The sequence below is a fragment of the Chanos chanos genome, chromosome 2, assembly GCF_902362185.1.
Source record: "Chanos chanos chromosome 2, fChaCha1.1, whole genome shotgun sequence".
Lineage (NCBI taxonomy): Eukaryota > Metazoa > Chordata > Actinopteri > Gonorynchiformes > Chanidae > Chanos > Chanos chanos.
The window spans coordinates 31740396-31753717 of record NC_044496.1 but is presented as its reverse complement, the minus strand read 5'-3'; the positions used below and the strand labels follow the sequence as shown (position 1 = coordinate 31753717).

The 13322-nt window shown below is 43.0% G+C and overlaps 1 protein-coding gene across 1 annotated transcript; it reads right to left on the bottom strand.

Annotated features, from left to right (window-relative positions):
* Positions 1-2457: 2457 nt before the first annotated feature.
* On the bottom strand, positions 2458-13069 carry gnaia (guanine nucleotide binding protein (G protein), alpha inhibiting activity polypeptide a). Its single transcript, XM_030766754.1, has 9 exons — positions 12693-13069; positions 8150-8192; positions 7794-7935; positions 5225-5382; positions 4454-4582; positions 4230-4359; positions 3964-4117; positions 3540-3746; positions 2458-2516 (listed from the first exon to the last, which is right to left on the bottom strand). Exons 1-8 carry the CDS (start codon positions 12808-12810, stop codon positions 3556-3558), a joined length of 1065 nt encoding a protein of 354 aa, XP_030622614.1. The 5' UTR covers positions 12811-13069; the 3' UTR covers positions 2458-2516; positions 3540-3555.
* Positions 13070-13322: the final 253 nt, after the last annotated feature.

The following is a 13322-nucleotide window of genomic DNA, read 5'->3' as shown; positions in this document are numbered from 1 at the left end:
GCTCATTCACATCCAAACATAGGCACATATGAAACAGAAAACAACAAGGAAAGGTCATTCAGTTCCACACATACACACATATAAAACAGAAAACAACAAGGAAAAGTCATTCACTTCCACAGATACACACATATAAAACAGAAAACAAGGAAAAGTCATTCACTTCCACATGTACACACATATAAAAACAGAAACAAGGAAAAGTCATTCACTTCCACTCACAGGCACACATAAAACAGAAAATACAAAAGGAAAAGTCCTACTGGGTTTTTTTTTCATTTTTCATTTACTTGCACCGTTGATACTGAAGTACATATAATGTCAAATACTTTAAATCTTGTACTTGTTCTCATGGGTTACCTTAACATCTACTAGAATCACTTTCCAGAACTGCCTCATTTTCAGTTCTTCTTGTTTGAGAGAAGAGAATAATAACCTGAGATTTGTTCACTCATGATAGTTGACTGTGTGTTGATAGAGTTTTGTTGTCTCAGGGAGCATTCTTTTTCTCCTTTCCACCTCTCAGAAAGTAAGTGAAAAAACTCTCCCTGCATGCTCAGCTGAGGACAGGCATGATGCACACGTCTCTTACTTTATGTTTGTCTGCCAGCTCTGCCATGTGGTGGCTGGCACCTGCGTAACAATGGGCACTCCATCGACTAAGAATGACACGCCACAATCTTAAACAGAACTGTCTTTTAAGATTATTTCTAACATTTTTAGTTTTTAAGGACACTAGCATTCATAGATCATTTTGTCTTCTATTGCTTTTTTGGAATATTCTGTCGAGTGGCTTAACCACCTCAGGCCAGCCAGAGGAGAATGGGTTCCCCCTGTTGAATCTTGGTTCCTCCCAATATTTCTTCTCATCTCTGGAATATTCTGTCGAGTGGCTTAACCACCTCAGGCCAGCCAGAGGAGAATGAGTTCCCCCTGTTGAATCTTGGTTCCTCCCAATATTTCTTCTCATCTCTGTCTAAAGGGTGTTTTTCTTAGCCACTGGCGCCCCGGGCTTGTTCACCGGGGGTGTCAGGTCTGACACCCTGTAGAGCTGCTTTGTGACAATGCAAGATGAAAAACTGCTATACAAATAAAACTTCACATCCAAGCCAGGGAAACATTCTGGGAAACAACTGGGATCATGTAGACCCATTTTGATGGGAGGGTTTTTTAGGGTCTGTAGGAAAGGTGAAATGAAGCCATAGTCACTTTCTCTTGTTTCTATTAATCTGGGGCAATGCAATCATTTAATTACTGATCTGACAAATAAAATACACAACAAACATACCTGTGGATAAAACAAACTTCTCCACATGGACTCCTGATTACATTCTCAGTGATGCAAGGCCTCGGTTACACATGTACACACACACACACACACACACACAAATGTAAACAAATACAGCTTGATTCTGTTTCAATATTTTTATTAGCAAAATAGTGGATATTACATTATTTGTTCTTATCCAATGAAAGTATGGGGGGGGGGGGGGGTAGTTCCTGAAACCGTTTCACATGAGGTATCATTTCTAGACAGACGTCTGGCACAGGTTTTACACACCAACTATGCCCTCCTCTATCAAAATGTTTGGGTTTTGGAAAGAGTAAAAACTTTGGATATCATGGGAATTCATGACAAGAATCTACATGAGCTTCAAGGTTATCTCTGGGAACACAGTTAAAGAGTGAAATCCTTTGGACCCTTTTAAAAATAAAAAAAAGCCTCCCTTTACATTGTTAAAACGCCCATAGTAAATGCTGCAGCATTGAGACAAAGCACAGCTTTAGCACAGTGTGAACCAGTACTTCTGCATGCTTAGCAGATGAGCTTTGCATGCCAAAGCACCACAGCCAATCAGAGTCAAAGTGTGGCTCAACCACGTTCTCACTTCTAAAATGAAGGTTTTTAATATTTGAAAAATTACACATGATTTTTGAACAGCGTGTTTGTAACATGTTTCCCGGGTGCCAAACAACATCAAACATATTTATAGGCTAACAAGATTCATTTATGTCCTGTTATTATGCCCAAAAATTGCTGAGGATTGGCAATGTCCAGTGATAAAGGTTAAAGGTCACATTACTTTCTTTTGTTTCTGTCTTTTTGTTTAGCCGATCAGATCTTACGGTCTGATTTGGTTTCATTAAGGGTAGCTGATTAAAAATCAACATCTATAGGTACAATCCAACAGCCCAGATGACACAGATCAAGCAATACAACAGGGAATGCAAAGACACACTCAAAGCTCTGGTACCTGCAAATTTGCAATAGGCATAAGACAATGATTCCAAAAACCGTAAGAATGGGGAAATAAAAAAAATTAGTTAAAATGTAAAAATATTATAAAAACAGTGGGAAACAGTCCAGCAACAATTACAGTTGTACAAATATTTTACACAGAGCTTTTTTCCTAAAACATCCTTTTAAATTGGTGAGAGAACATAAATAAAAGAGATAAGTAACACACTACATTTTGTTTGTGGCTGAACTCCGGATCAGGCCACAGCATCTCAACCTGTCAAATGAAACCAAACAACACACAGCTCAGAGACATGGAAATCAACACTGCTCACAAACTGAGGAGTAAACACATGCATTCGTAATTATAACTGCGTACAAACACACATTCACACACTCTTACTGTATATACACACACACATATTCACACACACTCTGACTGTAAACAAACACACATTCACACAAACTCTTACCGTATACAAACACACATTCATACACGGTCTTACTGTACACACACAAACTCTTACTGTATACACACACACTCACAGTGTACAAACACACACACACACACACACTTACTGAGCACAAACACAAACACTTTCTTAAGGTGCTTTTCCAGTGAGGTTCAGGAATTTTTTAAAAACTAAAACATTCCAGAACTGTCCAGAAGAGGATCTATACAGTACCGAAATGCATTGTTTACTTTCCCAACACACCACAACAACCATGAAGATTATGTCAATCAGAAGTAAGTGGTAAAGAGAGTTTTGGTCTTCAATTTCTTTTCTTTTTTTCTTGTTATTCTGTTTCATTTCTTTAAAATTTTCCTGGCACTGTGTTGAAGTATGGTGTATGCCCAGTTCAGCTAAACTTGCTGATACACCTTTTCATTTCTTCTCCTCTAAACAGATGCCAAGTAAGGTTTGCATGTCCTCACTGGTTCATTTGCCACCACTTTTCATGTCCTCTGCTGTTCCACGCTGTGATGACTCACTTCTAAAAAGGCTGGTGTTTATTACTATTTCTTGCTTGCTACATATGGGCATTTAAAAATGGGGCTTAGTCTCCTAGGTTGTTCTGTGAATCTTGCGAATCAACAACATTCATTACTGCAAGCGTCACCCCAATATTTCCTGAACCCCACTAAAAAATGGTTCAGGAATCAGAATCATCCAGGATTCCTCCAAAGGAAAAGCCAGCAAAGTTCCTGTGATAGAACAGCATCTCTACTGTGTACAAACACACACTCACACACTCTCTCACTGTGCACAAACACACATTAACACATTCTTGTACTCACCAAGGGCTGGAACATTCTAGAAAAGTCCACAGTCCTTCAGGTTGTTTTTGATGATGACATCAGTGACGGCGTCGAAGACAAACTGCACGTTCTTGGTGTCGGTGGCACAGGTGAAGTGGGTATAGATCTCTTTGGTGTCCTTCCTCTTGTTCAGGTCTTCAAATTGACACTGGATGTAGGCTGCTGCCTCCTCGTACGAGTCAGAACCTTACACAGAGACCAACAAAGTGTTAGCACCGTCCAATACACTGTGCTGGCCTAGAAAATGTCCTTGTGTCTATACACTGCACTGACTCACAGAGTGTCCCTGTGTCGGTGCACTGCCCTGACTCACAGAGTGACCCTTTGTCTGTACACTGCGCTGACTCACAGAGTGTCCCTTTGTCTGTACACTGTGCTGGCCTGAAGTGATGGGGTATCCTACCTGCATACTCCGGGTAGCAGGTGGTCAGGGGACTTCTCTTGATCTTCTCTTCAAACAGGTCCTTCTTATTGAGGAAGAGGATGATAGAGGTCTCTGTGAACCACTTGTTGTTGCAGATGCTGTCAAACAGCTTCATGCTCTCGTGCATGCGGTTCTGATGAGGGACAAACCCAGGTACTCAGACAAGTCAGAACATGCTGAACAGAACCAACTGATATAACACTGATATAAAGTCTGTAGACATAGGAAGAAAAGGCCCTGCTCACCATCTCCTCGTCTTCAGCTAAGACCAGGTCATAGTCACTCAGGGACACACAGAAGATGATGGCGGTCACACCCTCAAAGCAGTGAATCCACTTCTTCCTCTCCGACCTCTGACCTCCGACATCAAACATTCTGAGACAAACAGACACAGGAAGACAGTGAGCTTCATATACAAACACCCGCCCCCAGCGCCCCAGCATTTGTTTATGCAGATGGAGGTGCTCACTTGAAGTATAGGTCTTTGAATGTAAAGTGGGTTTCCACAATGCCCGTGGTCTTCACTCTGGTTCTGAGGACATCCTGCTGTGTGGGCACATACGAGCCACTGGATATCCTGTCTAAATCATTCAGATAACTGAACAAAGAGAGAGAGGCCAAGAGTAAGAATGAATGAATGAATGAATATTAGAAGAAAGAGTAGGAGGAAACACCAGAGGCTCAATTACTGAAACCTTTCTGCAGCGTATGAAAAAAGCTTATGTTCGCTGAATGCTTTTTGACTGCTGTCAGACTGTAGGTTTCAAGTAACTCAGCTATAAACATATTACTCTATTTTAATTGATCTCTACATTCTGTTTTGTTTTTTATCTATGTTTGTGGTCTATTTACCAGAGAGGTCAGTTAGTCCATTTGAACGCCAGTGGAACGATGTGTCATTTAAAAAGTCTATTTTGAAGAATTTGGAGTGAAGGCTATTTTGGGGCTGTCATGGAACAGACCTGTTGCCTGGGGTGGATCTCTCATCTATATTTCATGCAAAGCAAAGGGCTTTACAACATCATACTTCCAACACTCACATAAGGATTTGCATTTTTGGAAAATTTGAATAATACGTATTTGAATCCTGAGCAGTGACAAAGACAAAACAAATAAATACATTTTAACTGGAGGACAGGAATTCCACTCAGTCAAGGAGACACAGGGAACAACCGCACGGAGCAAATGAGAAAGAGGGACAAGCAGGGAGAGAGAGAGAGAGAGAGAGTGAGAAACTCACTATGAAGCAGAATCGTTGAGCTGGTACTCTCTGGAGCGGCTGAAGCAGGCCTGTACTCCTCCATCGTTCCACAGACGTTGGATAATTCCCGCCAGCTCTCCAGTCATGTAGCCTTCTTCTGCTGAGCCAGCTAACACAAACAGCTGCCTCGCATCATCCTACAACATACAGTCTCTGTCACTCTTAGAACACAACTGCCTCAACATCACAGTCTTACTCATCCACCATAATCACACTACACAGTGTCTTCATACAAGGCCTCATTGGCAGTCAGGTTTAGAGTGAGTCCATGTGAATTCATACCAGAGTGAGTGAGCGAGCGACAGCACGGGGGAAAAAAATGAGAGTGTAATGAAAATAGTGCAAACGCTGGAGTAACACCAGCGAGAATTGGGCACGTTCTTCCTATTCTCCACTATGTCACCCTGCATAACCCCACCCATATCATTTCCTCATTGGTCTAAATCAAATATGTTTCCTGTTGTCACTGCAGCTATGGTTCCTGTCAGTGTCAGGATAATGAGAACTGTCATCATTCCGGTGACTGCATTCACACAGCACACAGTCCTTTACCCTAAGTACTAACCAGTCAGTACCAACTCCTCAGTCCTTTACCCTCAGTACTAACCAGTCAGTACCTACCCCTCAGTCCTTTACCCTCAGTACTAACCAGTCAGTACCAACTCCTCAGTCCTTTACCCTCAGTACTAACCAGTCAGTACCAACTCCTCAGTCCTTTACCCTCAGTACTAACCAGTCAGTACCAACTCCTCAGTCCTTTACCCTCAGTATTAACCAGTCAGTACCAACTCCTCAGTCCTTTACCCTCAGTACCAACCAGTGAGTACCAACTCCTCAGTCCTTTACCCTCAGTACTAACCAGTCAGTACCAACTCCTCAGTCCTTTACACTCGGTCCTGATCAGTCCTTTACCCTCAGTACTAACCAGTCAGTACCAACTCCTCAGTCCTTTACACTTGGTCCTGATCAGTCCTTTACCCTCAGTACTAACCAGTCCGTACCTACCTCTCAGTCCTAACCAGTCAGTACCTACCCCTCAGTCCCTTACCCTCAGTACTAACCAGTCAGTACCAACCCCTCAGTCCTTTACCCTCAGTACTAACCAGTCAGTACCAACCCCTCAGTCCTTTACCCTCAGTACTAACCAGTCAGTACCAACTCCTCAGTCCTTTACCCTCAGTACTAACCAGTCAGTACCAACCCCTCAGTCCTTTACCCTCAGTACTAACCAGTCAGTACCAACTCCTCAGTCCTTTACCCTCAGTACTAACCAGTCAGTACCAACTCCTCAGTCCTTTACCCTCAGTACTAACCAGTCAGTACCAACTCCTCAGTCCTTTACCCTCAGTACTAACCAGTCAGTACCAACTCCTCAGTCCTTTACCCTCAGTATTAACCAGTCAGTACCAACTCCTCAGTCCTTTACCCTCAGTACCAACCAGTCAGTACCAACTCCTCAGTCCTTTACCCTCAGTACTAACCAGTCAGTACCAACTCCTCAGTCCTTTACTCTCAGTACTAACCAGTCAGTACCAACTCCTCAGTCCTTTACCCTCAGTATTAACCAGTGAGTACCAACTCCTCAGTCCTTTACCCTCAGTACTAACCAGTCAGTACCAACTCCTCAGTCCTTTACACTCGGTCCTGATCAGTCCTTTACCCTCAGTACTAACCAGTCAGTACCAACTCCTCAGTCCTTTACACTTGGTCCTGATCAGTCCTTTACCCTCAGTACTAACCAGTCCGTACCTACCTCTCAGTCCTAACCAGTCAGTACCTAACCCTCAGTCCCTTACCCTCAGTACTAACCAGTCAGTACCAACCCCTCAGTCCTTTACCCTCAGTACTAACCAGTCAGTACCAACCCCTCAGTCCTTTACCCTCAGTACTAACCAGTCAGTACCAACTCCTCAGTCCTTTACACTCAGTGCTAACCAGTCAGCCCAGCCCTGTTAGAGCTCCTCAGTTTTCTGAGGCTTCAAACTCTCATGAATATGTTATCACATAGGCATCACAACTCTCTTTACCACCTTAAAACCGTGAGTAATATAATTTATTTCTCTGGATGACAATTCTTGCCTCTGTGGGGAAAATGTAATGATTTAGGCCTAAAAACTACGTATAAATCCATGTGGATGAAGTGGAAATTCCAGCTTTCAGAAGACTGAAAAAAATGTGCACTGACCACTTACATGTGTTCAACCATAACACCACCCTGACTGGTCTGTATTCGTTTCCATATCTCAGCATAGTACAATATAGGGTGAACTAGATATATACTCTTACAACTTTGTCTTTGCTCCTTCACTTGCATTGTGAAGTCCAAAACAGCTCACATAATGGAGGATGGTCACAGAACCGTGACAGATAGCACTGACTCCACTTATGCAAACCACTGCCACCCGTACACAGGCCATTAAAATGAGGTTCAACTGATGATCACACACACAAAAAATTATAACCCAACATGCAGTAGTGGCGTGATAGAAGAGCGGTGGCTGTTGTGTATGTGTCAGCTGAAATGAGACATGTGACTATGGTTCCTTACCGCCCGGGTAGGGTCAGAGAAGTCGATCTTCAGCCGTCCCATGGCCCTGATGATGGCGATGATGGACTGGATGGTGTTACTGTACACTACAGCCTTGTACTGCTTACACTCATCTTCTGAGTAACCAGCTTCATGGATGATTCTAATGGGACAGAAATACAGGGGCATGTCAGAGTTCTCCTCACACAGTGTCACATGGGCTGTAATGATGGAGAACACCACAGAAATATCTCAGCCATTATGACACAGCAGGAATAATGCAACTTTTCTGTTCTAGCACCCTTTGTGTACAAGCTACATTTCTGTAATTCCTAACACACTGTTAATTTTATGGGCAGATGAAAAAGGAAACTTACTTCATCTGTTTAACAATGGTACTCTTGCCTGACTCTCCAGCACCTGAAAAAGAGTGAAAGAACAGGAGAGTGATCAGGATGTCAGGATGAGGATGACATACAGGATAAGGAGATGTTTTGAAAGCGGTGCAGAGGGTGTGTGGTTGGCTGTGTTGGTGCAGGCCGTCCCATTGGAACGTCCCACTCTTTCATGTGGATCCTCCAAAAGAGAACTTCTATTTCTCTGTTTTGTCTTCCTCCATGTGACTAAAGGTTTGAGACCAAATAAAAAAATCCCTGCAGTATCAACTAATAATAAAACAAAGAACTCCACTGTGCTTGCTGACAACAAACCAAAAATCAGTACTGTACTAACTGACAATAAAACACAAAAAAATTCCTCTGTGGTAGCTGACAATTGGATCTAAGCCCATCTATCTAAACCATGGAGGGATGCACAGTCACTACATTCCAGAGTCTTACCTGACTTGAGCACCTTGTGCAGGGCTGTCACACTTATACTATATCACTATATGACGATATCATTTGTTACACAAACACATTAGTCCAATTTAGGAATGTCAGTGAACAGTCAAAAGACAATCCTTCATCCAATATGTCGTGCGCTGGCCAGCACTGACTCTCCATAGCTAAAGAACTGCACAGGGAACCCCAAGATCATCTCAAATGGATGAATTTCACCATCAGATTTTACAGGCATATTAGTCAGGTCTCTGTTGAAAATATCTCTGTGCAGGCTGCCAAAGGTTTAGTGTGCCCGGGGCCAATGGGAGCATCAACCTGGCTGGATTAGCACTCTCTAAATTCAGTATAATGGGTTCAGACTGAGATCTATATAAACCCATTACATATGTCTGTGTTTATGGTGCCACTGACGAACACACATCCTGTGTGAGCATGAGAGCTTTGTTTGTGAAGAGAGGACACAGTGTGTCATACTGCGAGAGCTATGACTATCCGGCTCTCTGACTCTCCAGCTCTCTCAGTGGCTCTAGGCTGAGTTGCTGTAGTTTTAATTAGGTATTCCCTCTGTGACCACACCTCTCTCTGCTGGATCACACTCTGTCTCAGTGGACAAACACTGAGCAATTAGCATTCTTCAGCAAGGTACACATGGCACCAATGCTTCCATACACAGCCTCAGCATGTGCCAAACACCCCTCTAGGAAAACCAGTCTCTTAGCAAAGTGCTTCCTCCTCAAATAGCACTTTTCCACTAGGACGGTGCTGGTGCTGGTGCCGGTGCCGGTGCGGAGCCAGTGCTGCCTTGATGCCTTTTGAGAACCGGCCTGCATTTCCACAGGTTTGGGAACCGAACGCTACGTAGCAAAAGTTTGAGTAAATTCCGTGGGGAAAAAATAATGTCGGACAGAACGCATCTGCTTGCTTTTTACTTTTATGCTAGGCTTCCACACAGTGAAACACCTCACGAATTTTGCCCAAAAACTTGCTCTGGGGCGAAATTCATGAAAATAGTAAGCTTGTCACCTAGCTCAAAAGTTTAAAAGAGTGTTCAAATGATGGTCTGCAGTGGTCTATTTGCACCAGCCAGAGCCAAGAGAGTGAGTGGGTCCGACTACATTCATGTAACATGTAAACAACAGCCCGTGTTGATACAGACACAAATTATTGCCCATACATCTTTTAATCGTATACATATTTTCATGCAACATATAGCCTTTAGCCCACCGCTATCTTGGTCAGACTTTTTTTTGTTACTCCTGCCTCTCTAGAGAACGTCACGTGCCAAACACATCAAACGCTGAACTGATTGGTTCTCGCGTGGTTTTTATTTGCATAGCCTCTGGCGTCAGCGGTTCCAACTTTTAAGACCAGCAATTCTGTGGTGCAGTGCCGGTGCCAGCTTTTCGGCACCGGCACCAGTATTTTGTCAGTGGAAAAGCGTGGCCCCGGTGTTCGATTAGGCACCGGCACCGCTGCACTGGAAAAGGGGTAAAAGAGTCACCAGGGGTTTAACAACAGACTCCAGCCCCTGTTCTGTTACATACACCCCATACACACCCAACTCATGAACAGCATGGGTTCACACTCACACAGGGCCTCATTACCATATCAAGCCCTGCTTTGGCAGAGGGTAAACTGCACTGTAAATGAAATAAGAATGTTCTAGCAAATTCACCCCATAAACTATAACCAGAGCAGCGTCAGTATGAGTGGACTGGAAACTAACAAACCAATAGCACCTCCTCACTATGGCTTAAAGTTTGAACATGATTTAAATTGATTTGAACACGATTAGAAAAGCTTTGACTCCCTATTCATCAAATGTTAAGCAGAAAAAAACACACCTCCACCAATAGTCCAATCCTGTTGTAAACTGAACCCCAGACAGCTTCTGCTGTACTCACCCCAAGCCTAAAACATGCTACTCATATATGAGCAAACCAAAGAAAATCATTAGTGACATAGCAACTGTTACTGGGGAAAAGCAGAATATGAAATGACTGGTCGATGCAACCTGTCAAGCGATTTAATGACGTGCTTTGAGACACTGTATGGGTAAGAGCGTTTATTGGTCACTTCCACAGAATAGGCAGAGAGGGGGGAGAGAAGAAGAGAAAGAGCACATGCTGTGAACACAGTGCCACTACTCCACCAAATACCACACTCAGAGCAGTTATATCATCAGGGTCAGTCAGGGATCCACCCACTGATGCTGTTCTCTGGACTTATGCTACTATTTCTTTTGTTTGGTCCTACCTCCTGTCTTTATGGTTAGGTGATCTGAACTGTATCTGGTTACCAAGCAACCACTGGCGTGCAAACAAACATACACAGTAAAGAGATAAATGTACTCCTGGGGCTAAATCATTCTCGAAGTGACACAGCTTCCAAAACTACACTACGCTGGCACAATAAAAGTGCTTTTTCTGCTGATCATACCCTTATGACAGAAAGAAATGCCCTGTAGAATTAGTCCATTCCCATACTGTATGGTAACCTTACATGCACCAGAAAAACATTTCCTGGCTGTTCACACCAGTTTGGCCTATTAGAAGAAGAAGGAATACCTACCTTGAAAAGGCATTAAAAAACTTCTTTCCAGAATAATAGCACACACATACAAGGTTATTAGTTATGTCTGTCTGATACCTAGTATTACATCATTTAGACAAATCTTGTTTGCTTATGTCAACAGCACACCTGAATCAAGTACATCAGAGAGCTGGTGATAAAGAGGGCCAGAGTCAAACATGAGCTATGCAAAACAACATGGAGTTAAAGGAGTCTTCATCTGGAGGAAGGGCGTAAGATCCCAACTTCCTCAACAGACGGTTCTTTCAACCCCTTGGGAAGAGTCAATGGTTCTTCATTCATTCTGCTCTCTGGCAGAGCTGGGGTCTCTGTCACAGTGTCAGTCTGTGTCACTTCACCTGTAACGTCAGACTGGACAGGTAAACATGCCATCCACTGCCTGTGTTCAGGGGGGCAAAGTTGTGCTCACCAAACATATGACATAATCTGTTTAGTCTGAGGCTGGGATAAATAATTCATTATGCCTAATAACAAACTAGGATTTACAGACTCTGTGTTAGTAGGATATCAGGTCAATGAAGGGAAAATAGCACAAGACATTACACGGATCTCAGGTGTGATACCTGATATGTAGGTGAAACATAACAGATACCATCCACTGAAACAGTGCCCAAACTGTAGGCTAATAATAGGGCGAGGGAATTGCGGTAAATTCACTCAGCCAGTACAACCATATTTGCTTAAATCAGTATTTAGGAATTTAATACGATCAAGATTATTATTTACAGCAGTGAGGCGTGGGGGATACTGACATGATGGTCTTGCATGTCACTCTCTTATAATGCATTTGAGGTAGCGACAGCGAAATTCAACCAGTCAGGGGAAATGCGGGGATGTGTCGCTTTAAACAGTGGAAGCCGCTTATCATTAAAGCACAAGAGAAAATTTTTAGTTCATCAAAATCTTGGTCTTACCACCGTATACGGATGCCAGTAACTGAAGTCAAGATAAACCCCTTTGTTCGGATTCACCCTAGTGTGGCTAAAGGCTTAGTGGCATATTCGTAAACCACCCAATTATGCTAACTAGCCAAAAGCTGACCCAAATCTCTGGTGAACGTATTTCAACTGGTAAAAATTGCCACTTTTGGCCGCGAGGCTATTTCTACAAAATTGGTCACTCAAAGCAACATATGACATGTAATCTTGTTAACCGTGGACGTTAAAAAGAAGCTGCCAAATGGACAACGGTTAAAAGTGTACAACTATAAACCTCTAATTAACTAATGCTACCATCGTTAGCAAGTCAGCTAACAAAAAGTTTCCAGTTGATTTCCCCCTTCGATGAGAATGGGCGTTGTAAACCGATACCTAAGTTAGCTCATCCGAATGACGTTAATTGTTTAGTACTTGACTTTGAAACGCAATTGTCTTTATTTTGTATAACTAACTTTCTTTCTATGACTAACATAAACTCTCATTTAAAATGTTCAAGACCGTCACAGCCACACAAACACACAAACGTTCGTTACAGTGTATCGGTTTACCGAGGAGAAGTAGTTTGACCTCCCTCGCTGCTTTCTCTCCGTCAGACTGCAAATTCCTGTCGATCATTTTACTCCTCTCCTGAGCGACCTTGTCCTCCGAGCTCAATGTGCATCCCATTATCGAATGTATACTCCAGACGATGTAGAAATTAAAACATGCAGTACAGCATACGAAAGCAAAACGAAGGAGGCGCCCCCAAATTTCTCCCCAACTTTTCTACTTCAATACACGCTCTTGTTTGTAGAGATAAAGTTATTCTTTAAATAAACCCAGATTTGTTGGGGTTTCTCACGCTGACAGCGATTATTTCAAAATCAAGCAAGCGCCTGCATGATTCATATTTAATTTGAAACACAGAGAAGGGATCAGGGCATCTGCCGATTCAGGTTACTCCTCAGCTGTCGACTCTTCCTTGTCTGCTAATGATTCTACGCAGCTTCCTGTTCTGTTCATAGGCAAATACTTCTCTCGGCCACGCGCATTCACACCCATACTATGACCTAGCGCTTTCGGCATCCCCATCCTCAACTTCCGTTCTTACCAGGGCAGCAGTCTAGAACCTAATTTGCCACAATTTACAACTGGATTCCAAGAAGGGCAAAGCCTTCGTGAAAGAGCTCAGTAACATC

What these genes read in the sequence shown, in the direction of transcription:
- gnaia (XM_030766754.1), bottom strand. Translation starts at nt 12,810, where the DNA reads ATGGGATGCACATTGAGCTCGGAGGACAAGGTCGCTCAGGAGAGGAGT. An exon ending in GGTCAAACTACTTCTCCTCG is followed by an intron (nt 8,193 to 12,692) that starts GTAAACCGATAC and finishes ACTCTTTTTCAG; the next exon opens with GTGCTGGAGAGTCAGGCAAG. An exon ending in CTCAACGATTCTGCTTCATA is followed by an intron (nt 4,583 to 5,224) that starts GTGAGTTTCTCA and finishes CTCTTTGTTCAG; the next exon opens with TTATCTGAATGATTTAGACA.